General features: G+C 41.2%; 1 protein-coding gene across 1 annotated transcript in view; it reads right to left on the bottom strand.

Annotated features, from left to right (window-relative positions):
• The window catches only part of UBR2 (ubiquitin protein ligase E3 component n-recognin 2), a 689,885-nt gene that overhangs the window by 342,290 nt on the left and 321,373 nt on the right, over positions 1 to 26,222 (bottom strand). Inside the window, 2 exon segments of the mRNA XM_053712365.1 lie at positions 13,257 to 13,359; positions 19,762 to 19,814. Coding sequence (XP_053568340.1) covers positions 13,257 to 13,359; positions 19,762 to 19,814 — 156 coding nt within the window.

Here is a 26,222-nt window from a genome sequence, read left to right as displayed (position 1 = left end):
CTACAGAGTAATTCCGGTGAAATACCATCCCCAGAATACTAAAGTGTAGAGTATACATACATGTTCATTATAACGGTATGGCAGGATTTTTTCATCAATTCCATTCAGAAAATAACAACTGCGACATACCTCAATGCAGATTCAACTGCCCGCTGTCCCCTGATCTGAAGCTTTTACCTCCCTCAGATGGCCGAGAAACAGCAATATGATCTTAACTACTCCGGTTAAAATCATAAGAAAAACTCTGGTAGATTCTTCTTCAAACTCTGCCAGAGAGGTAATAACACGCTCCGGTGCTATTGTAAAATAACAAACTTTTGATTGAAGTTCTAAAAACTAAGTATAATCACCATAGTCCTCTCACACCTCCTATCTAGTCTTTGGGTGCAAGAGAATGACTGGAGGTGACGTAGAGGGGAGGAGCTATATAGCAGCTCTGCTGGGTGAATCCTCTTGCACTTCCTGTAGGGGAGCAGATAATATCCCAGAAGTAATGATGACCCGTGGACTGATCACACATAACAGAAGAAAGTAGATTTGTTAGTGTCAATATCTGATGAAGAGAATTTCTGAAAGAGAAAAAACATCATCAGAGAAGGATAAATCAGTATGTTGTTGGTCATTTGAAACTTCAATAATTAAAAAAGAAGTGAAAAAGACCTAAAAATTGTATTAGAAGGCACGAAGTCAGACAAAGCAAACATTTCTTGTACTTAAGAATGGAAATGTATAAAGCATAAATACTAATGGAATCTGCATGTAAAAGTATATCATAATAACTTATTACAAACCATAGCTAAAGATAAACATTTATAACATTTAAAATAAATGAACTTAGCTTTGGTAGAACTGAAACTCAGTTAAGCATTTTTCCAGAAGTGGCTTCTGACTCAGGGTCACTCGTAGACATCTTGCAATATGTAATAGAAAAAACAATATATAAAGCAAAATCGATCAAATTCCTTAAATGACAGTTTCAGGAATGGGAAAAAAATGCTAGTGAACAAGCTTCTAGCAACCAGAAGCAATAATTAATGAGACTTAAATAATGTGGAGACAATAGTGACGCCCATATTTTTTAGCGCCAAAAAAAGACACCCACATTATTTGGCGCCTAAATGCTTTTGGCGCCAAAAATGACGCCACATCCGGAACGCCGATACTTTTGGCGCAAAAAAAACGTCAAAAAAAATACGCAACTTCCGGCGACACGTATGACGTCAGAAACAGAAAAAAAAATTGCGCCAAAAAAGTCCGCGCCAAGAATGACGCAATAAAATGAAGCATTTTCAGCCCCCGCGAGCCTAATAGCCCACAGGGAAAAAGTCAAATTTTAAGGAAAGAAAAAAATTGATTGATTCATATGCATTATCCCAAATATGAAACTGACTGTCTGAAATAAGGAACGTTGAACATCCTGAGTCAAGGCAAATAAATGTTTGAACACATATATTTAGAACTTTATATAAAAGTGCCCAACCATAGCTTAGAGTGTCACAGAAAATAAGACTTACTTACCCCAGGACACTCATCTACAAGTAGTAGAAAGCCAAACCAGTACTGAAACGAGAATCAGTAGAGGTAATGGTATATATAAGAGTATATCGTCGATCTGAAAAGGGAGGTAAGAGATGAATCTCTACGACCGATAACAGAGAACCTATGAAATAGACCCCGTAGAAGGAGATCATTGAATTCAAACAGGCAATACTCTCCTCACATCCCTCTGACATTCACTGCACGCTGAGAGGAAAACCGGGCTCCAACCTGCTGCAGAGCGCATATCAACGTAGAATCTAGCACAAACTTACTTCACCACCTCCATAGGAGGCAAAGTTTGTAAAACTGATTTGTGGGTGTGGTGAGGAGTGTATTTATAGGCATTTGAGGTTTGGGAAACTTTGCCCCTCCTGGTAGGAATGTATATCCCATACATCACTAGCTCATGGACTCTTGCTAATTACATGAAAGAAATACATATATGCATTTGTGGTTGGCTGATGGCTGTCACATGATACAGGAGGAATGGAAATAGACATAACTGACATTTATTTGAAGTACAGACTAAGTGCTATTGCATTGCAAATCTACTTTATTTACTGCTCCTTTAAAGTGATAGTAACGTTACTCCATGTGCTCATTGTATTTTGATGTATGTGCAATGCTTTTAAGTATTTGTATTTTATTATTTGTCCTGACTTACATGTCATTCTGCTGCCTGCAATATAAGGAAATATACTGGCACTGTGACCTACTGAACAGTAGAAAACATAATTTTATGCTTTCCTGATAAATTTATTTCTCTTGTAGTGTATCCAGTCCACGGATCATCCATTACTTATGGAATATATTCTCCTTCCCAACAGGAAGCTGCAAGAGTCCACCCACAGCAAAGCTGCTATATAGCTCCTCCCCTAACTGCCATATTCAGTCATTCAACCGAAAACATGCAGAGAAAGGAAAAAACCATAGGGTGCAGTGGTGACTGTAGTTCAAATGAAAAAATTACCTGCCTTAAAGTGACAGGGCGGGCCGTGGACTGGATACACTACAAGAGAAATAAATTTATCAGGTAAGCATAAATTATGTTTTCTCTTGTTAAGTGTATCCAGTCCACGGATCATCCATTACTTATGGAATACCAATACCAAAGCTAAAGTACACGGATGATGGGAGGGACAAGGCATGTACTTAAACGGAAGTTACCACTGCCTGTAAAAAACCCTTTCTCCCAAAAATAGCCTCCGAAGAAGCAAGGTATCAAATTTGTTAAATTTGAAAAAGTATGAAGCGCAGACCAAGACTCCGTCTTGTAAATCTGTTCAACAGAAGCCACATTTTAAAAAAAAAGGCCCAAGTGAAAACCACAGCTCTAGTAGAATGAGCTGTAATCCCTTCAGGAGGCTGCTGTCCAGCAGTCTCATAAGCTAAATGAATTATGCTTTTTAACCAAAAAGACAACAAACAAGGTGAACGTTTGATGAAAACTGTAGTAGCTTGTAAGTAAAACTTTAAAGCACAAACCACGTCCAATATTGTGTAATAGACGTTCCTTCTTTGAGGAAGGATTAGGATACAAGCATGGAACAACTATCTCTTGAGTGATGTTCTTGTTAGATACCACCTTAGGAAAAAACCCAGGTTGGTACGCAGGACTACCTTATCCGTACGAAGGACCAGATAAGGAGAATCACATTGTAACACAGATAACTTGGAGACTCTACGAGTCGAGGAAATAGCTACCCAAAAAGAACTTTCCAAGATAAAGATTGATATCTATGGAACAAAAAAGGTTCAAACGGAACTTCTTGAAGAACCTTAAGAACCAGGTTTAAGCTCCATGGCGGAGCAACAGTTTTAAACACAGGCTTGGATCTAACCAAAGCCTGACCAAATGCCTGAACGTCTAGAATACCTGCCAGACGCTTGTGCAAAAAAAAATAAAAAAAAATAGACAGAGTAAAAATCTGTCCCCTTTTAAGGAATTAGCTGACAACCCTTTTCTCAAAAATATCTTGGAGAAAAGATAATATCCTGGGAATCCAGACTTTACTCCATGAGTAACCCTTGGATTCATAACAATCAGATATTTACACCATATCTATGTTCAATTTTCCTAGAGACAGGCTTTCATGTCTGTATTAAGGTATCAATGACTGACTCGGAGAAGCCATGCTTTGATAACATCAAGCGTTCAGTCTCCAGGCAGTCCATCTCAGATTGAATCTATTTAGATGGTTGAAAGGACCCTGAGGTAGAGGGACCTGTCTCAGAAGCAGAGACCGTGATGGAAAGGATGACATGTCCACCAGATCTGCATACCAGGTCCTGCGTGGCTACGCAGACGCTGTCAAAAACACCAAAGCCCTCTCCTGCGTGGTCTTAACCTCCGGAGGAAATCCCACTCCCCCGGAAGAAAAGTCTAACGACTTAGAAAATCCACCTCCCAGTTTTCAACACCTGGGATATGGATAGCTGATAGACAAGAGTGAGTCTCTGTCCAGTGAATTATTGTAAGACTTCTAACATCGCTAGGGAACTTCTGTTCCCCCTTGATGGCTGATGTAAGCCACAGTCGTGTATATTGTCCGACTGAGTATGATGTACCTCAGAGTTGCTAACTGAGGCCAAGTCTGAAGAGCATGGAATATCACTCCCAGTTCCAGAATATTTATTAGAAGGAGGGTCTCCTCCTAAGTCCACTATCCCTGAGCCTTCAGGGAGTTCCAGACTGCATCCCAACCTAAAAGGCTGGCATCTATTGTAGCAATTGTCCCATCTGACCTGCGGAAGGTCATACCCTTGGACAGATGGACCCGACATAGTCACCAGAGAAGAGAATCTCTGGTCTCTTGGTCCAGGTTTAACAGGGGGACAAATCTGTTTAATTCCCGTTCCTCTGACTGAGCATGCATAGTTGCAGCGGTCTGAAATGTAGACGTGCAAACGGTACTATGTCCCTTGCCGCTACCATTAAGCCGATTTCATTCATGTACTGAGCCACCGAAGGGCGCGGATGGGATGAAAAACACGCCAGAAATTTAGAAACTTTGACAACCTGGACTCCGTCAGGTAAATTGTCATTTCTACAGAATCTATCAGAGTCCCTAGGAGGGAAACCCTTGAGATTGGGGATAGAGAACTCTTTCCTTGTTCATTTTCCACCCATGTGATCTCAGAAATGCCAGTACTACGTCCGTATGAGACTTGGCAATTTGGATGTTTGACGCCTGTATCAGGATGTCGTCTAAATAAGGGGCCACTTCTATGCCCCGCGGCCTAAGGACCGCCAAAGCGACCCCAGAACCTCCATAAAGATTCTTGGGGCTGTAGATATCCCAAAGGAAAGAGCTACAAACTGGTAATGCCTGTCTAGAAAGGCAAACCTGAAAAACGATGGTGATCTTTATGCATCACAATGTGAGGATAAGCATCCTTCAAATCCATTGTAGTCCTCTATTGACTCTCCTGGATCATAGTTAAGATGGTACGAATAGTTTCCATCTTAAATGACGGAATTCTGAGGAATTTGTTTAAGATCTTTAGATCCAAAATAGGTCTGAAGGTTCCCTCTCCTTGGGAACCACAAACAGATTTGAGTAAAAACTCTGTCCCTGTTCCTCTCTTGGAACTGGATGGATCTCGTACACAATGTAAGAATGCCTCCTTCTTTATCTGGTTTGCAGATAATTGTGAAAGGCGAAATCTCCCCTTTTTTGGGGGGGAATCTTTGAAATCCAGAAGATATCTCTGGGATATAAATTCCATTGCCTAGGGATCCTGGGCATCTCTTGCCCACGCCTGGGCGAAGAATGAAAGTCTGCCCCCTATAGGATCCGTTACCGGATAGGGGTCCGTTCCTTCATGCTGCCTTAGAGGCAGCAGCAGGCTCCTTGGCCTACTTATCTTTGTTCCAGGTCCGATTGTCTCCAGACCGCCTTGGACTGAGCAAAAATTCCCTCTTGTTTTGCCTTAGAGGAAGTGGATGCCACACCTGCCCTGAAGTTTTAAAAAGCACGAAAATTAGACCTTTTTTGGCCCTTGATTTGGACCTATCCTGAGGAAGGGCATGACCTTTTCCTCCAGTGATATAAGCAATAATCTCCTTCAAACCAGGCCCGAATAGGGTCTGCCCCTTGAAGGGAAGTTAAATAGCTTATTTATTAAAGTCACGACAGCTGACCATGATATAAGCCATAGCGCTCTGCGCGCCAGTATAGTAAAAAAACAGAATTCTTAGCCGTTAGTCTAGTCAAATGAACAAAGGCATCAGAAACAAAGGAATTGGCTAGCATAAGCTTGTCAAATATATTCATCCAATGGAGTCGCTAACTGTAAAGCCTCATCAAGAGACTCAACCCAGAACGCCGCAGCAGCAGTGACAGAAGGAATGTATGCAAGGGGCTGCAGGATAAAACCCTGTTGAATAAACATTTTTTATCCATTGGATCTAAAAAGCACAACTGTCCTCGCCAGAGGTAGTGGTACGCTTAGCTAGAGTAGAAACTCTTCTCTCCACCTTAGGAACTGTCTGCCAGAAGTCCCGTGTGGCGGTAACTATTAGAAAACATTCTTCTAAAAAATAGGAGGGGAAGAGAACGGCACACCTGGTCTATCCCATTCCTTATTAAAAAATTTTTAGTAAACCTCTTTAGGTATTGGAAAAACATCAGTACACACCGGCACTGCATATTATCTATCCAGTCTACACAATTTCTCTGGCCCTGCGATTGTACACATTCATTCAGAGCAGCCAAAGCCTCCCTGAGCAACAAGTGGAGGTTCTCAAGCATAAATTTTAAATGTAGAAATATCAGAATCAGGTTAAATCATCTTCCCTGAGTCAAAAAAATCACCCACAGACTAAGCATATTGTGAGGTAGTATCATACATGGTTCTTAAAGCGTCTGTATGCTCTGTATCTACCCCCAGAGCTATCTGCTTTCCTTTAATTTCAGGTAGTCTGACTAATACTGCTGCCAGAGTATTATTCACCACCTTTGCCATGTCTTGTATGATACCACCTTGTATGATACCAGATTATTATTCACCACCTTTGCCATGATGTACTTGGCGCCATTTGAGCGTGAGTCCCTGAAGTGGGAGTCGAAGGGTCTAACACGTGGGGAGAGTTAGTCGGCATAACTTTCCCCTCGACAGAATCCCCTGGTAAAATAAACGCTATGGGTGCCCTTGATGTACTTGGTGCCATTTGAGCGTGAGTCCCTAAAGCGGGAGTCAAAAGGTCTGACACGTGGGGAGAGTTAGTCGGCATAACTACCCCCACGACAGAATCCTCTGGTGATAATATTTTTAAAGACAAAAAATGATCTTTATTGTTTAACATGAAATCAGTACATCTGGTACACATTCTAAGATGGGGTTCCACCATGGCTTTAAAACATAATGAACACAGAGCTTCCTCTATGTCAGACATGTTAGAACAGACTAATAATGAGACTAGTAAGCTTGGAAAACACTTTAAATCAAGTTAACAAGCAAATATATAAAACGTTACTGTGCCTTTAAGAGAAACAAATTTTGTCAAAATTTGAAAAACAGTGAAAAAAGGCAGTAAAACAAACAAAATTTTTACAGTACATGTAATAAGGTAACAGAGCATTGCACCCACTTGCAAATGGATGATTAACCCCTTAATGCAAAAAACAGATCAAAAAAACGACAGACGTTTTTAAAAACAGACACAACAAAACTGCCACAGCAGAGCTGTGGATTACCTTCCCTATAAACGATTTTGGAAGTCTTTTTAGCCCTTTAGAAATGTCCTGTAGTATTCATGGGACTGCTGAGGGAATCTGGATGATTCATTTTGTAATTTTAACTGCGCAAAAAAGCGCTAAATTAGGCCCCTCCCACTCATATTACAACAGTGGGAAGCTTCAGTTAACTGTTTCTATGCAAAATTTAAGCCAGCCATGTGGAAAAAACTTAGGCCCCAATAAGTTTTATCACCAAACATATGTTAAAAAACAATTAAACATGCCAGCAAACGTTTTAAAACACACTTTTACAAGAGTATGTATCTCTATTAATAAGAGCAAAGGAGAAATGGTTAACACTTTTATCCGTGTGTGAGTAAATAATGCCAAACCAGGCACCGGGACTTAGGTCGATAAACACACCCCCAAACAGTACATATGTGAGCCAATATACGAGGTATACCTTGAGCACTGAAGAGAGAGATCCTGTGTATAAACGGAACGATATCCGATGGCAGCGTATCTGCCGACTTCTCTTACTTCCGCCTCTATGCAAAACCCGGTCTGCAGCTCTGTAGACGTCACCGCGTGACGTAAGGAGGGGGTGTGTGTGTTGACGATCTGTATATTCACCCGGCCCAGCGGTTTAGTAGGAGTATTAACCTGGACTTAATAGCTGGTCAAAGCATCACGGAACAAAGGATGGAGTCCCAGGTTGATAGAATAAAACCAATTCTTTATTAGATTCTTTAAAAGTAAAGTTCAAGTGAGACGCAGCTCACACGGTCACAAAATCAGCCAAAAAAGAGTGGAGAAATGAGCGTAGCACCAGTGGCTTACATGTTTCGGCTAAATGCCGTAATCATAGCCTAAGGTGCTAAACCTGTGTGATCTTTAAAAAGGGTGAAAAACGATCCAATTGGCTAAAACACTACAAGGATTAAAAATGTACGCCCATTTTAACACATCTAGCATGCACATAGAAGTTAACCCTATACATGTCATAATATATTAGAGCAAGAGATGTTTGATGTGAAAAAATCGAAGAAATGCGAGGTGTAAAAGTGTATAAAGAAAGTTAGTGAAATAAAGATAAAAAAGAAAGAGAAAAAGAGAAAAGAGACTGAAAAGACAGCACATATATTATAAGGACAGACTAGCAGCGAGATAAGTAATGTTGACCTTTTATGGACTTAGAATACTTATAATACTTATATTAGAGGCTGGATATAACCACAATACATGAGGCAAAAGCCAATGTAAAATAATATAATAACTGATATAAACATAGAGATAGTAAACTGATAATGTCCACACTATAAACTTTAACTCGCACTGCCACGGTTGCAATAAGAAGAAGAAAGAAAGATAAAGAAAAAGAAAAAGAGAGAAAAAGAAAGAAAGAAGAAAAGAAAAAAGGAAGAAGGAAAAATAGCAGGGACAGATGTATATACATATATACACATATATAAATGTACATGAGGATACACCCATATACTGATTAAGCTAATATACAAAAAAAGAAAGACAGTAAGAGTGTGTACACAATTTTGATACTATATATAAGCGTATATAAAATTTATAAAATTTATAGCTATGCTACATGAATATGAAGAAACCACAATTGGATCGCTATGTGATAAATTATGCAGCTATAGCTGCACTGTATATGACACATAGTACATGCAATACAAGCAATCAAAGCATATGATCATGAGCAACATCTAGTTAGAGAATATAAAGAAGAAGAGAAAATTGTGTACACATTTATCTACAATTGAGCACCTGGGGAAACTGTCAGGGTATATAGGAATATGTCAGAGTAAGTGAGTAGAACAGTCAAAAAATGTATTATAAATTGTCATATATATTGACATATAAATTTACTCCCAAAAGTTGATCAGATCAAATTTGGAGTTTAGACCTTGGGGAAGCCTGGTTTTTAGTTGAAAAATCCAAAAGGTTTCACGTTTAGCTAGAACTCTATCTATATCTCCCCCTCTCATAGGGACCTTGGCTTTTTCAATAGCTGCCCACCTAAACGAATTAAGGCAGCAGTTGTGTTTGGTGGCAAAATGTTGCACTAAGGGAGTTGTAGCCGTGCCCCTTGTTAGGGAGGAGATATGTTCTCTTATTCTAGAGTTAACATCCCTAGACGTGAGACCAACATATTGAATATTAATAAGCCTGATACCAGTCGCTTTTACTGCATTTAAGGCTATACCAACATTACAGTGACCAACATTACAGTGTTATCACCAATGTACGTTAAAAAAACGATTAAACATGCCAGCAAACGTTTTAAAACACATTTTTATAAGAGTATGTATCTCTATTAATAAGCCTGATACCAGTCGCTATCGCTGCATTTAAGGCTTTACTTACATTACTTCGGTATCAGCAGTATTTTCTTAGTCAATTCCATTCCTAGAAAAATATTTTACTGCACATACCTTATCTGCAGGAAAACCTGCACGCCATTCCCCCTCTGAAGTACCTCACTCCTCAGAATGTGTGAGAACAGCAAATGGATCTTAGTTACGTCTGCTAAGATCATAGAAAAAACGCAGGCAGATTCTTCTTCCAAATACTGCCTGAGATAAACAGCACACTCCGGTGCCATTTAAAAATAACAAACTTTTGATTGAAGAATAAACTAAGTATAAAACACCACAGACTCTCACAACCTCCTATCTATGTTGAGGCTTGCAAGAGAATGACTGAATATGGCAGTTAGGGGAGGAGCTATATAGCAGCTTTGCTGTGGGTGGACTCTTGCAGCTTCCTGTTGGGAAGGAGAATATATTCCATAAGTAATGGATGATCCGTGGACTGGATACACTTAAGAGAAAGCCCACCACTGAATTTGTGAAGGACCGGTGCTACCTTAATAAATATAAATATTATGCATAACTTGCCTTAAGAAAGCAAGTGAAATCCGCCTTTGTAAATGTCTCTATGTTAGACATCAGTTAAAATAGAGACATTGACAAAGGCGGATTTTACGCCGAAACTAGTTTGTTTGGTTTTTAAAGGTTCTAGCACCTCTGTCACCTGATGCCAGTGTATGCCGTTACTGGCCAGGATACAGGGAGGTGCTGAACCGGATGTATGTGTGCATGTATGATGGAAGGTATACAGGGATATCGTTCCTGTTATTATTAAAAGTTAGATTTTAACTTGGATACTCAACAGTGGGTGAGTGCTTAAACCTAATCTTCACTTGCTTTCTTAAGGCAAGTTATGCATAATATTCTGCTGCCTGCCCCATCAATGTAACCTTTTTGTTCCCCCAGGTGATGTTTCTCACTGTCACCCAATCACACCTTTGCTACACTGTTCACTTTGTCCTATGTAAAGGTTTGCCCGTCACATGCATGCACTAGCAGCCAGATAGCGTTTGCCTTCTAAGCACACGTGTGCAGTACCTGCCTGATGGGACTCCCCATGACGTAATTGTAAACAGTGAATCGGAACTCATGTTCAGATTCACTGTTAACTTGGATTACTGCAACCAACTTGCTTGTTTGTTAGGGGAAGCACTCTCACCACAGCAAACTGACTTCCAGCTCTCATACTAAACAATGATTCTCATGATTCACGGTTTACATTGAAGTGGCTGTTTAGACAACCTGCATATGTGCAAATCGTCTAACTCTCGGTAGTGCGCATTACTAACTATGTATAGAGCGGATGGGACCACTTTATATGTTACTACACTACAGAAAAGGTAATGCAAGGGGGAGGAGAGAAGAGCACAACTTGGCATAAAAATAATATAAATATATTTAATATATAAACTAACATTTATAAAAAATATAGAGGTGCAGTTGTGAATATCACTTAGGTTGTAACTTGTATTGGTAAATTTATAAAAATTATAATTTATCATCACTTTAAAGGGACACTCAAGTCAAAATTAAACTGTCATGATTCAGATAGAGCACAACATTTTAAACAACTTTCCAATCCACTTCTAGGGGCCTATCTATTAAAGTGAAGGTAAATTTTCAATACCATCAAGACATGAAAACATATTTTACTATTACCCCAACTTAATCGCTAACTTTTTGGCTGATTTTTTAATTTTATTTCTGCATTATCTATATTTCTAACTCCCTACCGTTGCGATGCGCGACTCCTCCCACATACCTTTTCCTCCTTTCCTTGTCTTTGACGTATAGAGCGGTCCCACCCGCTTTCTACGTATGCCTAAAGCGCGTTCACTAGGCTACGTGAAACAGCGCATGCAACATTCAGTGATCTCACTGTCTTCTGCGCACGCGCATATTACAAACCCTATCCCAACCGCGCATGCGTTAAATTAAATTCTAAACGTCTAATGGGTATTCAGAGATATTGAGAATACGCATGCGCAAAACGTGAGCGCGCGTAGATGCCGAGAAGAAGCTTAAAACAATGGCGCTTGCGCACAGGATAGAGTGAGCTGATGACGTGCACTGACGGCCGCCTAACGGCCAGAATTTCAGTTGGCTGATTCAGCCAACGTGATCAACAGCCAAAAAAAAAAAAAAAAAAACGGGTTGCATTTGTGAACATTCACAAATGAATTAATAACAGCGATAACTTGATTTATAATGTTATTTATAAAGAATGATGAATGAAACTCATATTTATTTTTTAAAAGGAATGATATCCTGGATTGACATTAGGGTAAGTTTACTTTCACTTTAAGCTCCGAATGGAGCTTGATGGCCTGTGTTTCTGGCGAGCCTGCAGGCTCGCCAGAAACAGCAGTTATGAAGCAGCGGTCACAAAGACTGCTGCTCCATAACCTGTCCGCCTGCGCTGAGCAGGCGGACAGACATCGCCGGAAATCAACCCGATCGAGTACGATCGGGTTGATTGACACCCCCATGCTGGCGGCCCATTGGCCGCAAGTCTACAGGGGGCGGCGTTGCACCAGCAGCTCTTGTGAGCTGCTGGTGCAATGCTGAATACGGAAAGCGTATTGTTCTCCGCATTCAGCAAGGTATGGCGCACCTGATCTGCACTGTTGGATCAGGTCCGCAAGACCTTGTTAAATAGAGGCCCTATTATCTAAATGGGCACTATCTTTATACAAGCACACTGAGGCACCAGCTCCTACTGAGCATGTGCAAGATTCACAGGATATACATATATGCATTTTGTGATTGGTTGATGGCTGTCACATGATGCATTAGGGAAAACAATTAACCAACTAACATGTGTCTGAAAATAATCTACTACTTAAAATTCAAACTAAATTCTATGGATTATATTATTCTACTGTGTTTAGTGGTCCTTTAAATGATGTGCAGTCTTCGCTGTACCTGTGGAAGTTACTAGGCCACAGGGCTGCCAGCTACCATTACTGGTTTATAATAGCTAAGTCAGTAAAAAAAAAACAATCTTTATGTATATAAAAATGAGCACATAAATGTATAACAGAGTAGCACATCTGGCCTTTACATGCACACAGATTTATGTATTAACTGTAAAACAGCAATTTTACACAAAAACAAAAAAATAACACGGATACACAAGTAAAATGATATTTCTATACTCACACATATTGTCCAACAAACAAGTTTAAATGACATTGATAATCTTGTAAGACCTTGTACATATGAGTTAAGAATAATAGAAACAACATTTATTCTTACCAGATAAATTCATTTCTTTCTTGGTGTTGAGAGTCCACAATATTCTTACTCTTGGATCTTCCTTGCATACTTTTTAAAAATTTATCATCTTGATGCTTTTGCCTTGGATGAGGCAGTTTTGGGCAGAAATGTTTTTAAGGCAGTTCTTCCTGGCAAGTTCACCCGAGACAAAAGCATTAAGATGATCAAAATTTAAAGAGTATGCAAGAAGACCCAAGAGTAAGGATTTTGTGGACAATCATCACCATATAGAGAAATGTTATTTGTTAATTACCTTTTACCATTATACCCCCGGAAAACCATTTAGCCTTCATTATGATTAAGTTGCTGTAAGACTACACCACTTGGTACATGAGAAATTCTAGACTAAAAAGGAGAAATAGGTTACCTTAGACTGTTCTGCCTTGGAATAATGATAATAGAAGAGGTTGAAGTCTTTGCTACACTCTGGCTTCAGATCGTACAGTCCTCGTCCAGTTAAACCTGGCTTTCTGAAAATTAAAAATATATAAATAAAATGAATCAATTAAAGGATAATATAAAATAGATTCCTTAAATGGATATGAGACCCAAAATTTTTTAATTCATGGTTCAGATAGAACATGCAATTTTAAACAACTTTCTAATTAACTTTTATTAGCAATGTTTCTTTGTTCTTTTTTATCTTTTGTTGAAAAGCAGGGGGCCGGCCCATTTCTGTTGAACTACATTAGTTTTGCAAGAATGTTATCCATTTGCAAGAGTACTAGATCACATCACTATTTCCTGCCATGTAGTGCTCCATATGCCTACCTAGTTATCTCTTCAACAAGGCATATCATGGGAACAAATCAATTTTGATAATAGAGGTAAATTTTAAACTGTAATAATATATGCTCTGTCTGAATCACAAAATCATTTTTCTCCAACATTGGTGTGTCCGGTCCACAGCGTCATCCATTACTTGTGGGAAATGTTCTCCCCCACAGGGAAAGGCAAGGAGAGCACACAGCAAGAGCTGTCCATATTGCTCCCCCTCTGGCTCCGCCCCCAGTCATTCTCCTTGCCGCTCTGAACAAGTAGCATCTACCACGGGGATGGCGAGGAGTTTGTGGTGTTAATTGTAGTTTTTTATTCTTCTATCAAGAGTTTGTTATTTTAAAATAGTGCTGGCTTGTACTATTTACTCTATAACAGAAAAGTGATGAAGATTTCTGTTTAAGAGGGCTATGATTTTAGCACAAGTAACTAAAATCCATTACTGTTACCACGCAGGACTGTTGAAACAAGAGAACTTCAGTTGGGGGTAACAGTTTGCAGACTCATCTGCTTCAGGTATGACTAGTCTCCTTCTAACAACACAGGCTAATGCTAGATGACAGTCATTTTTCCCCTCAGGGGAAACGGTAAGCCATTTTTCTTTCACCTCAGCAAAAAAGATAACAGGCTTCCCCTTTTTGTTTTTTATGCTGGTAGACACTGTTAGGGGCTAAATCGATTGGTTTTTATTACAATATTATACCATTTGAAATATTTTATAAGCTCACATACACTTGGGAACGTTTTTTATTGATCTGGCTTGTTTTAGACACTTAAATCTAGTCAGGAAGGCCCCTTCACTCTAGTGTGCCGAGGGAGGAAGCCTCATTTTGGCACTTCAGCTGTGCAGTTCAATTTCAAGGCAGTGCATGCAGATTCATGTGAGAGGGTCCTGTGGTTCAGAAAGTGACTCCTAAAGGCTTTTTTCTGTGAATGGTGACCCCTAAGGAAGGTAAAAAGCTGCAGCAAGGCTGTAGCTGGGATTGTGGTGTGTAAAAACGGTTAAATCCAACAATTAGCTCCGGTTTGCTTGTTTTAAGAGCTAGAGTCTCCATATTTGCTGTGCAATACTTTCTAAGCATTAAGACACTGGGGTCCAAATTTCAGAAAAATCGGATATTGCCTTCATAGGTTTTTGAACATTCAGAAATAAATGTGTCATCTTATTATTTAAAGAGACAGTAACGTTTTTGTTTAAAATCGTTTTTATTGCATTGTTTGCCTGCCTAAATCTGTTTAACATGTCTGTTCCATCAGATAACCTATGTTCTGTGTGTATAGAGACAAATGTGGTTCCCCCTTCGAGTGTTTGTGATAATTGCGCCATAGCGTCCAAACAAAATCAGGACAGCTCTGTTATTTTTCATAATGTTGCCCAAGATGATTTATCTAATGAAGGTTGTGGGGATAGCTCTACATCCTCTCCTTCTGTGTCTACACCAGCTTTGCCCGCGCAGGCGACACCTAGCGCGCCAGTGCTTATTTCTATGCAACAATTATCAGCAGTAGTGGATAATTCTATAGCAAATCTTTTATCCAAACTGCCAGTTTTTCAGAGAAAGCGTGATTGTTCAGTTTTAAATACAGATAAAAAGGATGAACAATCAGACGCTGACGATGCCTTATCTATTTTACCCTCACATCAATCGGAATTGGCTGTGAGGGAAGGGCTGTCTGAGGGTGAAATTTCAGACTCGGGAAAAATTTCTCAACAGGCAGAACCTGATCTAGTGGCATTTAAGTTTAAGCTAGAACATCTCCGCGCTTTGCTTAAGGAGGTATTAGCTACTCTGGATGACTGTGATTCCATGGTAGTACCAGAGAAGTTGTGCAAATTGGACAAATTTTTAGAGGTCCCAGTGCATGACGACGCTTTTCCAATACCTAAGAGGGTAGCGAAAATAGTGGAAAAGGAGTGGGACAAGCCAGGTGTACCCTTTGCCCCACCTCCTATATTTAAGAAAATGTTTCCCATAGTAGACCCTAGAAGGGACACATGGCAAACGGTCCCGAAGGTTGAGGGAGCTGTTTCAACACTAGCGAAGCGCACAACTATTCCTATAGAGGACAGCTGCGCTTTCAAAGATCCTATGGATAAAAAATTGGAAGGATTGCTTAAAAAGATTTTTGTTCAGCAAGGGTTCATCCTTCAACCAGCTACGTGTGTTATTACTGTCACTTCAGCGGCTTCCTTTTGGTTCGAAGAACTAGAAAGGTCGCTCCAGAAAGAGACTTCCTATGAAGAAGTCATGGACAGAATTCACGCATTAAAGTTAGCTAATTCCTTTATATTGGATGCCGCCTTTCAAATAACGAAATTGGCGGCGAAAAACTCAGGTTTTGCTATAGTAGCGCGGAGGGCGCTTTGGCTAAAATCCTGGTCGGCAGATGTGTCGTCCAAGACTAAGTTACTGAATATTCCTTTCAAGGGTAAGACCCTTTTTGGGCCGGAATTGAAGGAAATTATTTCAGACATCACTGGGGGTAAGGGCCATGCCCTCCCACAGGATAGGCCTTTTAAGGCTAAGAACAAGTCTAATTTTCGTTCCTTTCGCAATTTCAGGAACAGACCGGCTAATAACTCCACTGCCACCAGACAAGAAGGTAACGCGGCCCAGCCCAAACCCGCTTGGAAGCCCATGCAAGGCTGGAACAAGGGTAAACAAACCAAGAAACCTGCTGCTGCTACCAAGACAGCATGAAGGGGTAGCCCCCGATCCGGGACCGGATCTGGTAGGGGGCAGACTATCTCTCTTCGCTCAGGCTTGGGCAAGAGATGTTCTGGATCCCTGGGCACTAGAGATAGTTTCCAAGGGATACCTGTTAGAATTCAAGGGACTTCCTCCAAAGGGAAGGTTCCACCTGTCTCGCTTATCTTCAGACCAGATAAAGAAACAGGCATTCTTACATTGTGTAAGAGACCTATCAAAGATGGGAGTGATAAACCCAGTCCCCTCCGGGGAACAAGGTCTAGGGTTTTACTCAAACCTGTTTGTGGTTCCCAAAAAAGAGGGAACTTTCAGGCCAATTCTGGATTTAAAGATATTAAACAAGTTCCTAAGAGTTCCATCCTTCAAGATGGAAACCATTCGGACAATCTTACCAACAATCCAGCAGGGTCAATTTTTGACTACCGTGGATCTGAAGGATGCGTATCTGCATATCCAAACCACAAATCTCATCATCAGTTCCTGAGGTTCGCCTTTCTGGACAAGCATTACCAGTTTGTGGCTCTTCCATTCGGTTTAGCCACCGCTCCCAGAATTTTCACAAAGGTGCTAGGGTCCCTTCTAGCGGTCCTAAGACCGAGGGGCATCGCTGTAGCACCTTATCTAGACGACATCCTAATCCAAGCGTCGTCTCTTTCCAAAGCGAGGGCTCATACAGACATTGTGTTGGCTTTTCTCAGATCTCACGGGTGGAAAATGAACATAGAAAAAAGTTCACTGTCACCGTCCACAAGGGTTCCTTTTCTGGGAACAATAATAGATTCTGTGGAAATGAAGATCTTTCTCACAGACGTCAGAAAGACAAAGCTTCTAAAAGCTTGTCGAGTTCTTCACTCTATTCCTCAACCCTCCATAGCTCAATGCATGGAAGTAATAGGACTAATGGTCGCAGCAATGGATGTGGTTCCTTTTGCTCGAATTCATCTAAGACCATTACAGCTGTGCATGCTCAATCAGTGGAATGGGGACTATACAGACTTGTCTCCCCAAATTCAAGTAGACCAGGTAACCAGGGACTCACTTCTCTGGTGGTTGACCCAGGATCACATGTCTCAGGGAATGAGTTTCCGCAGACCGGAGTGGGTCATCGTCACGACCGACGCCAGCCTCTTGGGGTGGGGCGCGGTCTGGGACTCTCTGAAAGCTCAGGGCCTATGGTCGCGGGAAGAGTCGCTTCTCCCGATAAACATTTTGGAACTAAGAGCTATATTCAATGCGCTCCTGGCTTGGCCTCAGCTAGTGGAAGCCAGGTTCATAAGATTTCAGTCGGACAACATAACGACTGTTGCGTACATCAATCATCAGGGGGGAACAAAGAGTTCCCTAGCGATGAAGGAAGTAACCAAGATAATCCAATGAGCAGAGAATCACTCCTGCCATCTATCTGCTATTCACATCCCAGGAGTAGACAACTGGGAGGCGGACTATTTGAGTCGTCAGACTTTCCATCCGGGGGAGTGGGAACTCCATCCGGAGGTCTTTGCTCAGTTAACCCAATTATGGGGCATTCCAGACATGGATCTAATGGCGTCCCGTCAGAACTTCAAGATTCCTTGCTACGGGTCCAGATCCAGGGATCCCAAGGCGACTCTAGTGGATGCATTAGTGGCGCCTTGGTCGTTCAACCTAGCATATGTGTTTCCACCGTTTCCTCTCCTCCCCAGGCTCATAGCCAGGATCAAACAGGAGAAGGCCTTGGTGATTCTGATAGCTCCTGCGTGGCCACGCAGGACTTGGTATGCAGACCTGGTGAATATGTCATCGGCTCCACCATGGAAGCTACCTTTGAGACAGGACCTTCTAGTACAAGGTCCATTCGAACATCCCAATCTAGTTTCTCTGCAGCTGACTGCTTGGAAATTGAACGCTTGATTTTATCCAAGCGTGGGTTTTCAAATTCTGTGATTGATACTCTGGTCCAAGCCAGAAAACCTGTGACTAGAAGGATTTACCATAAAATATGGAAAAAATATATCTGTTGGTGTGAATCCAAAGGATTCTCCTGGAGTAAGATTAAAATTCCAAAGATTCTCTCCTTTCTCCAAGGTTTGGATAAAGGATTGTCAGCTAGTTCTCTAAAAGGACAGATTTCTGCATTATCCGTCTTGTTGCACAAACGACTGGCAGCTTTGCCAGATGTACAAGCTTTTGTTCAGGCTTTGGTTAGAATCAAGCCTGTTTACAGACCCATGACTCCTCCTTGGAGTCTAAATTCAGTTCTTCAAGGGGTTCCGTTTGAACCTTTACATTCCATAGATATTAAGTTACTATCTTGGAAAGTTCTGTTTTTGGTTGCTATTTCTTCTGCTAGAAGAGTTTCTGAATTATCTGCTTTGCAGTGTGATCCACCCTATCTGGTGTTCCATTCAGATAAGGTTGTTTTGCGTACTAAGCCTGGTTTTCTTCCAAAAGTTGTTTCCAACAAGAACATCAACCAGGAAATAGTTGTTCCTTCTTTGTGTCCGAATCCAGTTTCAAAGAAGGAACGTTTATTACACAATTTAGATGTTGTTCGTGCTTTAAAGTTCTATTTAGAAGCAACAAAAGATTTTAGACAAACCTCATCCTTGTTTGTCGTTTACTCTGGTAAGAGGAGAGGTCAAAAAGCTACTGCTACCTCTCTCTCTTTCTGGCTGAAAAGCATTATCCGCTTGGCTTATGAGACTGCCGGACGGCAGCCTCCTGACCGTATCACAGCTCACTCTACTAGGGCTGTGGCTTCCACATGGGCCTATAAGAACGAGGCTTCTGTTGACCAGATATGTAAGGCAGCGACTTGGTCTTCTCTGCACACTTTTGCCAAATTCTACAAATTTGATATTTTTGCTTCTTCGGAGGCTGTTTTTGGGAGAAAGGTTTTGCAAGCCGTGGTGCCTTCTGTTTAGGTAACCTGATTTGCTCCCTCCCTTCATCCGTGTCCTAAAGCTTTGGTATTGGTTCCCACAAGTAATGGATGACGCCGTGGACCGGACACACCAATGTTGGAGAAAACAGAATTTATGCTTACCTGATAAATTACTTTCTCTAACGGTGTGTCCGGTCCACGGCCCGCCCTGGTTTTTTTTCTTTAATCAGGTTGAAATTTTTTTTCTTTATACACTACAGTCACCACGGCACCCTATAGTTTCTCCTTTTTCTCCTAACCATCGGTCGAATGACTGGGGGGCGGAGCCAGAGGGGGAGCTATATGGACAGCTCTTGCTGTGTGCTCTCCTTGCCTTTCCCTGTGGGGGAGAACATTTCCCACAAGTAATGGATGACGCCGTGGACCGGACACACCGTTGGAGAAAGTAATTTATCAGGTAAGCATAAATTCTGTTTTTTGGGTTTCATATACCTTTAATAATATAAAAGAAAAAGACTTACTTAAATAAGGCTATAGCTTCAATCACATTCTCCATTCCAGTTTCTTTATTTTCCTGAAAATTAAAAGGAAAATGACCTTCAAAATGTATGATTCAAATTATGTATATGAAAATATTACTAGAGAAAGATTTTCTATCGACCAGCAAAAACATAGCAACAATAGGCATGATAAACGAGGGCTTGCATATTCTACAGAATAATGCTGTTGTGAACTGAAGAAATCACTTATCTTGAGTCTGTGAACATTCACAGAATATACATATATACGTGCATTTTGTGATTGGCTGATGGCTGTCATATGATGCAGTGGGAAGGAAAATAAAAATAACTGAAATTTGTCAGAAACAAATCTACTACTCATGCGAAATTCAAACTTCAATATAATCCATCTCCACTTCTATTTGTAATTGCAAAATCTTGATAACTATTTAATAAGCAGAATTCAAAGAGAGGTAGAGTGTGGAAACAATATACTTATTGTAGTAGCATATTCATCTACACCTACTATTTTCACTTAACCTAATTTTTCTTATTGATAATGATAATATATTTTTGCTAAAATGTATAGAAATCCACTGGATGGTAATTAAGTGGCAAAATTTGGACGGATTATTAATTTTTACTTAAATGGATAGAAAGTTCAAAAATGAAATGTGCATGGATGCAATTCAGTTTGAAACATAAGCATTTTTGTATTTAGTTAAAATGATTTAGTAAAAGTTAAAGTTTTTAGCGGCAAAAGCACATATCCTGTGAGGGCCTGTGCACCAGTATTTAAACACCATGCATGCTCGGAGAGGTGGCTGTTGTGTGTATTGCTTCTGAAGATATAATTTGTGCCATACAAGCTATTGTTGACCCTCTAAGATGGTGTGGTGTTTAAATACTGGTACAAGGGCCATCACAGGATATGTACGTATGTCACAGGAAAAACATAATTTATGTAAGAACTTACCTGATAAATTCATTTCTTTCATATTGGCAAGAGTCCATGAGCTAGTGACGTATGGGATATACAATCCTACAAGGAGGGGCAAAGATTCCGAAACCTCCAAATGCCTATAAATACACCCCTCACCACACCCACAATTCAGTTTAACGAATAGCCAAGTAGTGGAGTGATAAAGAAAGGAGTAAAAAGCATCAACAAAGGAATTTGGAAATAATTGTGCTTTAAACAAAAAAAATCATAACCACCATAAAAAAGGGGTGGGCCTCATGGACTCTTGCCAATATGAAAGAAATGAATTAATCATGTAAGTTTATTCTCATAAATAAAAGGAAACACTGAAATCATAACCAGAAGAATCAACCTGAGACAGCTGCCTGAAGAACTTTTCTACCAAAGACTGCTTCAGAAGAAGCAAATACATTGAAATGGTAAAATTTAGTAAATGTATGCAAAGAAGACCAAGTTGTTGCTTTGCAAATCTGATCAACTGAAGCTTCATTCTTAAAAGCCCAAGAAGTGGAAACTGATCTAGTAGAATGAGCTGTAATTCTCTGAGGCGGGGCTTTACCCGACTCCAAATAAGCTTGATGAATCAAAGGCTTTAACCACGATGCCAAAGTAACAGCAGAAGCCTTCTGACCTTTCCTGGAACCAGGAAAGATAACAAATAGACTAGAAGACTTCCTGAAATCTTTAGTAGCTTCAACATAATATTTCAGAGCTCTCACCACATCCAAAGAATGTAAAGATCTCTCCAAAGAATTCTTAGGATTAGGACACAAAGAAGGGACAACAATTTCTCTATTAATGTTGTTAGAATTCACAACCTTAGGTAAGAATTTAAATGAAGTCAGCAAAACTGCCTTATCCTGATGAAAAATCAGAAAAGGGAAATTTATGCTTACCTGATAAATTTATTTAAGGATGAAATCCACGGATTTCATCCTTACTTGTGGGATTACGCCTCTTGGTCAACAGGAGGAGGCAAAGAGCACCACAGCAGAGCTGTATAAATAGCTCCTCCCTTCCCTCCCAACCCAGTCATTCGACCGAAGTTAGGAAGAGAAAGGAAAAGCCAAGGTGCAGAGGTGTCTGAAGTTTAACAAAAATATAATGACCTGTCTCAATAAAACAGGGTGGGCCGTGGACTCATTGTATCGAAAAATAAATAAATTTATCAGGTAAGCAAAAATTTCCTTTTCTTTTTCAAGATACGATGAGTCCACGGATTTCATCCTTACTTGTGGGATACAATAGCAAATATATAGTACACGGATGAAAGGGTAGGGACAAGACAGGGAACCTAAACGGAAGGCACCACTGCTTGAAGAACTTTCCTACCAAAAACAGCCTTAGATGAGGCAAAGGTATCGAATTTTTAAAATTTGGAAAAAGTGTGAAGAGAAGACCAAGTTGCAGCTTTGCAAATCTGTTCAACAGAAGCATCATTTTTGAATGCCCATGAGGAAGCCACAGCCCTAGTGGAATGAGCCGTAATTCGCTCAGGAGGCTGCTGTCCAGCAGTCTCATAGGCAAAGCGGATGATACTCTTCAGCCAAAAAAGAACGAGAGGTAGCCATAGCTTTCTGACCCCTACGTTTCCCAGAAAAAACAACAAATAATGAAGACGATTGACGAAAATCCTTATTCGCCTGTAAGTAAAACTTCAAAGCACGGACCACGTCCAAATTATGTAAAAGACGCTCCTTCTTAGAAGAAGGATTAGGACACAAGGAAGGAACAACAATTTCCTGATTAATATTTTTATTTGAAACAACCTTAGGAAGAAAACCAGGCTTAGTTCGCAACACCACCTTATCCAAATGGAAAATAAGATAAGGAGAAACACATTGTAATGCAGAAAACTCTGATACTCTACGAGCAGAAGAAATAGCAACCAAAAATATAATAACTTAATATCTATGGAATGCATGGGTTCAAACGGAACCCCTTGAAGAACTCTAAGAACTAAATTCAAACTCAAAAGAGGAGCAATTGGTCTAAAAGCAGGCCTGATTCTAGTCAGAGCCTGACAAAAGGATTGTACATCTGGAACATCTGCCAGACGCTTGTGTAACAAAATAGATAAAGCAGAAATCTGTCCATTTAAAGAACTTGCTGACAACCCATTCTCCAATCCCTCTTGGAGAAAAGACAAAATCTTGGGAATCCTAACCCTACTCCATGAGTAGCCCTTGAATTCACACCAATAAAGATATTTACGCCATATCTTATGGTAAATTCTTCTAGTAACAGGCTTACGAGTCTGAATCAAGGTATCTATGACCGAATCAGAGAAACCACGCTAAGACAAAATAAAGCGTTCAATCTCCAAGCAGTTAGCTGTAGAGAAACTAGATTCGGATGATGGAAGGGCCCCTGAATGAGAAGGTCTTTCCTCAATGGGAGCCTCCACGGTGGCTGAGATGACATGTCCACCAGATCGGCATACCAAGTCCTGCGAGGCCACGCAGGAGCGATGAGGATCACCGATGCCCTCTCCTGTTTGACTCGAGCAATCACCCGGGGAAGGAGAGCAAATGGAGGATGCACATAAGCTAGGTTGAAAGACCAGGGTACTGCAAAGGCATCTATCAGCTCGGCCTGGGGATCCCTGGATCTGGACCCATATCTCGGAAGCTTGGCATTCCGACGAGATGCCATGAGATCCAACTCCGGCCTGCCCCATCTGAGAACCAGGCTGGAAAATATCTCCGGATGGAGTTCCCATTCTCCCGGATGAAACGTCTGTCTGCTCAGAAAGTCCGCTTCCCAGTTTTCCACCCCTGGGATGTAGACTGCTGACAGATGGCAAGAGTACGACTCTGCCCACTGTATTATCTTGGATACTTCTGTCATCGCTAAGGAACTTCTTGTTCCTCCCTGATGATTGATGTAAGCTACCGTCGTGATGTTGTCCGACTAGAACCCGATGAATTGGGCCGAGGCGAAGCCTGAAGCGCCTTGAATATAGCTCTCAACTCCAGTATGTTGATTGGAAGGAGAGACTCCGCCTGAGTCCATACACCCTGAGCCCTCAGAGAATTCCAGACTGCTCCCCATCCTAGAAGACTAGTGTCCGTTGTCACTATCACCCATGAGAGTCTGCAGAAATATGTCCCCTGGGACAGATGATCCAGTGACAACCACCAAATAATAATATAATCTCCATTCCAATGTCTGAGCATGATCAGTTGCAGAGGCTGGAGATGAAATCGAGAAAACGGAATGATGTCCATCGCTGCCACCATCAATCCAATTACTTCCATGCACTGAGCCACTGACGGCCGAGGATTGGACTGAAGGGCTTGACATGTCGTCATGAGCTTTACCCTCCTGACCTCTGTCAAAAAGATTTTCATGCAAAGAGAATCGATTAGAGTTCCCAAGAAAGGAACCCTTGTCTGTAGAATCAACAAACTCTTTCCCAGATTTACCTTCTACCAGTGAGTTCTCAGGAAGGAAAGGACAAGGTCGGTATGAGACTTTGCCAGCTGATAAGAGGACGCCTGGATCAGAATATCGTCCAGATAAGGCGCCACTGCAACGCCCCGCAGTCTTAGAACTGCCAGCAGAGACCCCAGAACCTTTGTGAAAAATTCTGGGAGCTGTGGCCAGACCGAAAGGAAGAGCCACAAACTGGAAATGTTTGTCCAGAAAGGCGAATCTCAGGAATTGGTGATGATCTTTGTGAATGGGGACATGAAGATATGCATCCTTTAGATCCACAGTAGTCATAAATTGACCCTCCTGGATCAATGGAAGAATGGTACGAATAGTCTCCATCTTGAAGAATGGGACTCTGAGAAACTTGTTTAGACTCTAGAGATCTAAGATAGGTCTGAAAGTTCCCTCTATTTTGGGAACTACAAACAGATTTGAATAAAATCCCTGACCCTGTTCCTGAATTGGAACAGGACAGATTACCCCCATGGAGGAGAGGTCTCTTACACAGCGTAAGAACGCCTCTCTCTTTATCTGGTATACAGACAATCGAGAAAGAAGAAATCTTCCTCTGGGGAAAGTGTTTCGGAACTCCAGTTTGTATCCCTGAGATACTATATCTATTGCCCAGGAATCCTGAACGTCTCTTATCCAAGCCTGGACGAAGAAGGATAGTCTGCACCCTACTAGATCCGGTCTCGGATCAGGGGACACCCCTTCATGTTGTCTTGGGTGCAGCAACGGGTGTTATGGACCGTTTGCCCTTGTTCCAAGCCTGGTTGGGTCTCCACGTGGACTTGGGTTGAGAATAGGTACCTTCCTGCTTAGTGGAAGAGGAAGAGGGGATTCCCTTAAAATTCCAAAAGGAACTAAAATTACTCAGTCGACCTCTCTGTTTGGATTTTTTATCCTGAGGGAGGAGATGACCCTTGCCTTCCGTGATGTCAGAAATAATTTCCTTCAAGTCAGGACCAAACAGGGTCTTCCCCTTATAAGGGATAGCCAAAAGTTTAGACTTGGACGATACATCCGCAGAACAAGATTTCAGCCACAAGGCTCTACGTGCTAAGATGGAGAACCCTGAGCTCTTAGCCGCCAATTTGGTAGTTTGTCACAAAAGAATTAGCCAACTTAAGAGCTTTAATTCTATCCTGAATCTCTTCCAAAGAAGTCTCCGTCTTAAGAGATTCTTTCAGGGCATCAATCCAATAAGCAGTCGTAACCGTGACAATACAGGCTGCCGGTTGCAAAAGCAACCCTTGATGCACATAAAGCTTCTTAAGGAGACCCTCTAATTTCTTACCCATAGGGTCCTTAAAGGCACAACTATCCTCAATAGGGATAGTAGTACGTTTAGCTAAAGTGGAAATAGCACCTTCCACCTTAGGAACCGTCTGCCAAGAATCCCTGATAGCATCCGCTATAGGATATATCTTCCTGAAAACGGGAGAAAGAGAGAATGGAATACCTGGTCTCTCCCATTCCTTAGCAATAATCTCCGAAGTTCTCTTGGGAACTGGAAAAACATCAGAATAAGAAGGAACCTCTAGATTTCTGTCCAACTTACTCAATTTTTCTGGAGGAACTACAATTGAATCGCAGTCATCCAGAGTCACCAAAACCTCCCTTAATAACAGTCGGCGGTGTTCCAGCTTAAACCGGAAAGACATCACTTCTGAATCCGCTGGTAGCAGAGCGCTTTCCGATTCAAAAAGTTCTCCTTCAGATAGGGCCTCCAATTCTGAGCCCTGTGATGGTATGTCTGATATCGCCATTAAAGCATCAGACGCTGTATTGGCTACAAGAGTGTCCTTCCTTCTGCGTTTGCCTTGAAATGCTGGGAAGACAGATAACGCCTCTGAAAGTGTAGAAGACATAACAGCAGCTATGTCCTGTAAAGTAATCGCAGCCGAAGCTGCGGAGGTACTGGACTGCGCCTGAGCAGGCGTTAAGGACTGTGACGCTTGGGGAGAAAGTTGCGGCATACTCTGAATCTCATCGGTAGAACCCTGAGAAGCACCCGCTTTTGTTAAATCTTTATCAAAAAACATATGTTCTCTAAACT

The sequence above is a fragment of the Bombina bombina genome, chromosome 4 (genome assembly GCF_027579735.1).
Source record: "Bombina bombina isolate aBomBom1 chromosome 4, aBomBom1.pri, whole genome shotgun sequence".
In the NCBI taxonomy this organism is placed as follows: domain Eukaryota; kingdom Metazoa; phylum Chordata; class Amphibia; order Anura; family Bombinatoridae; genus Bombina; species Bombina bombina.
The sequence above is the reverse complement of the archived record's forward strand: the minus strand, read 5'-3'. Positions and strand labels throughout refer to the sequence as shown.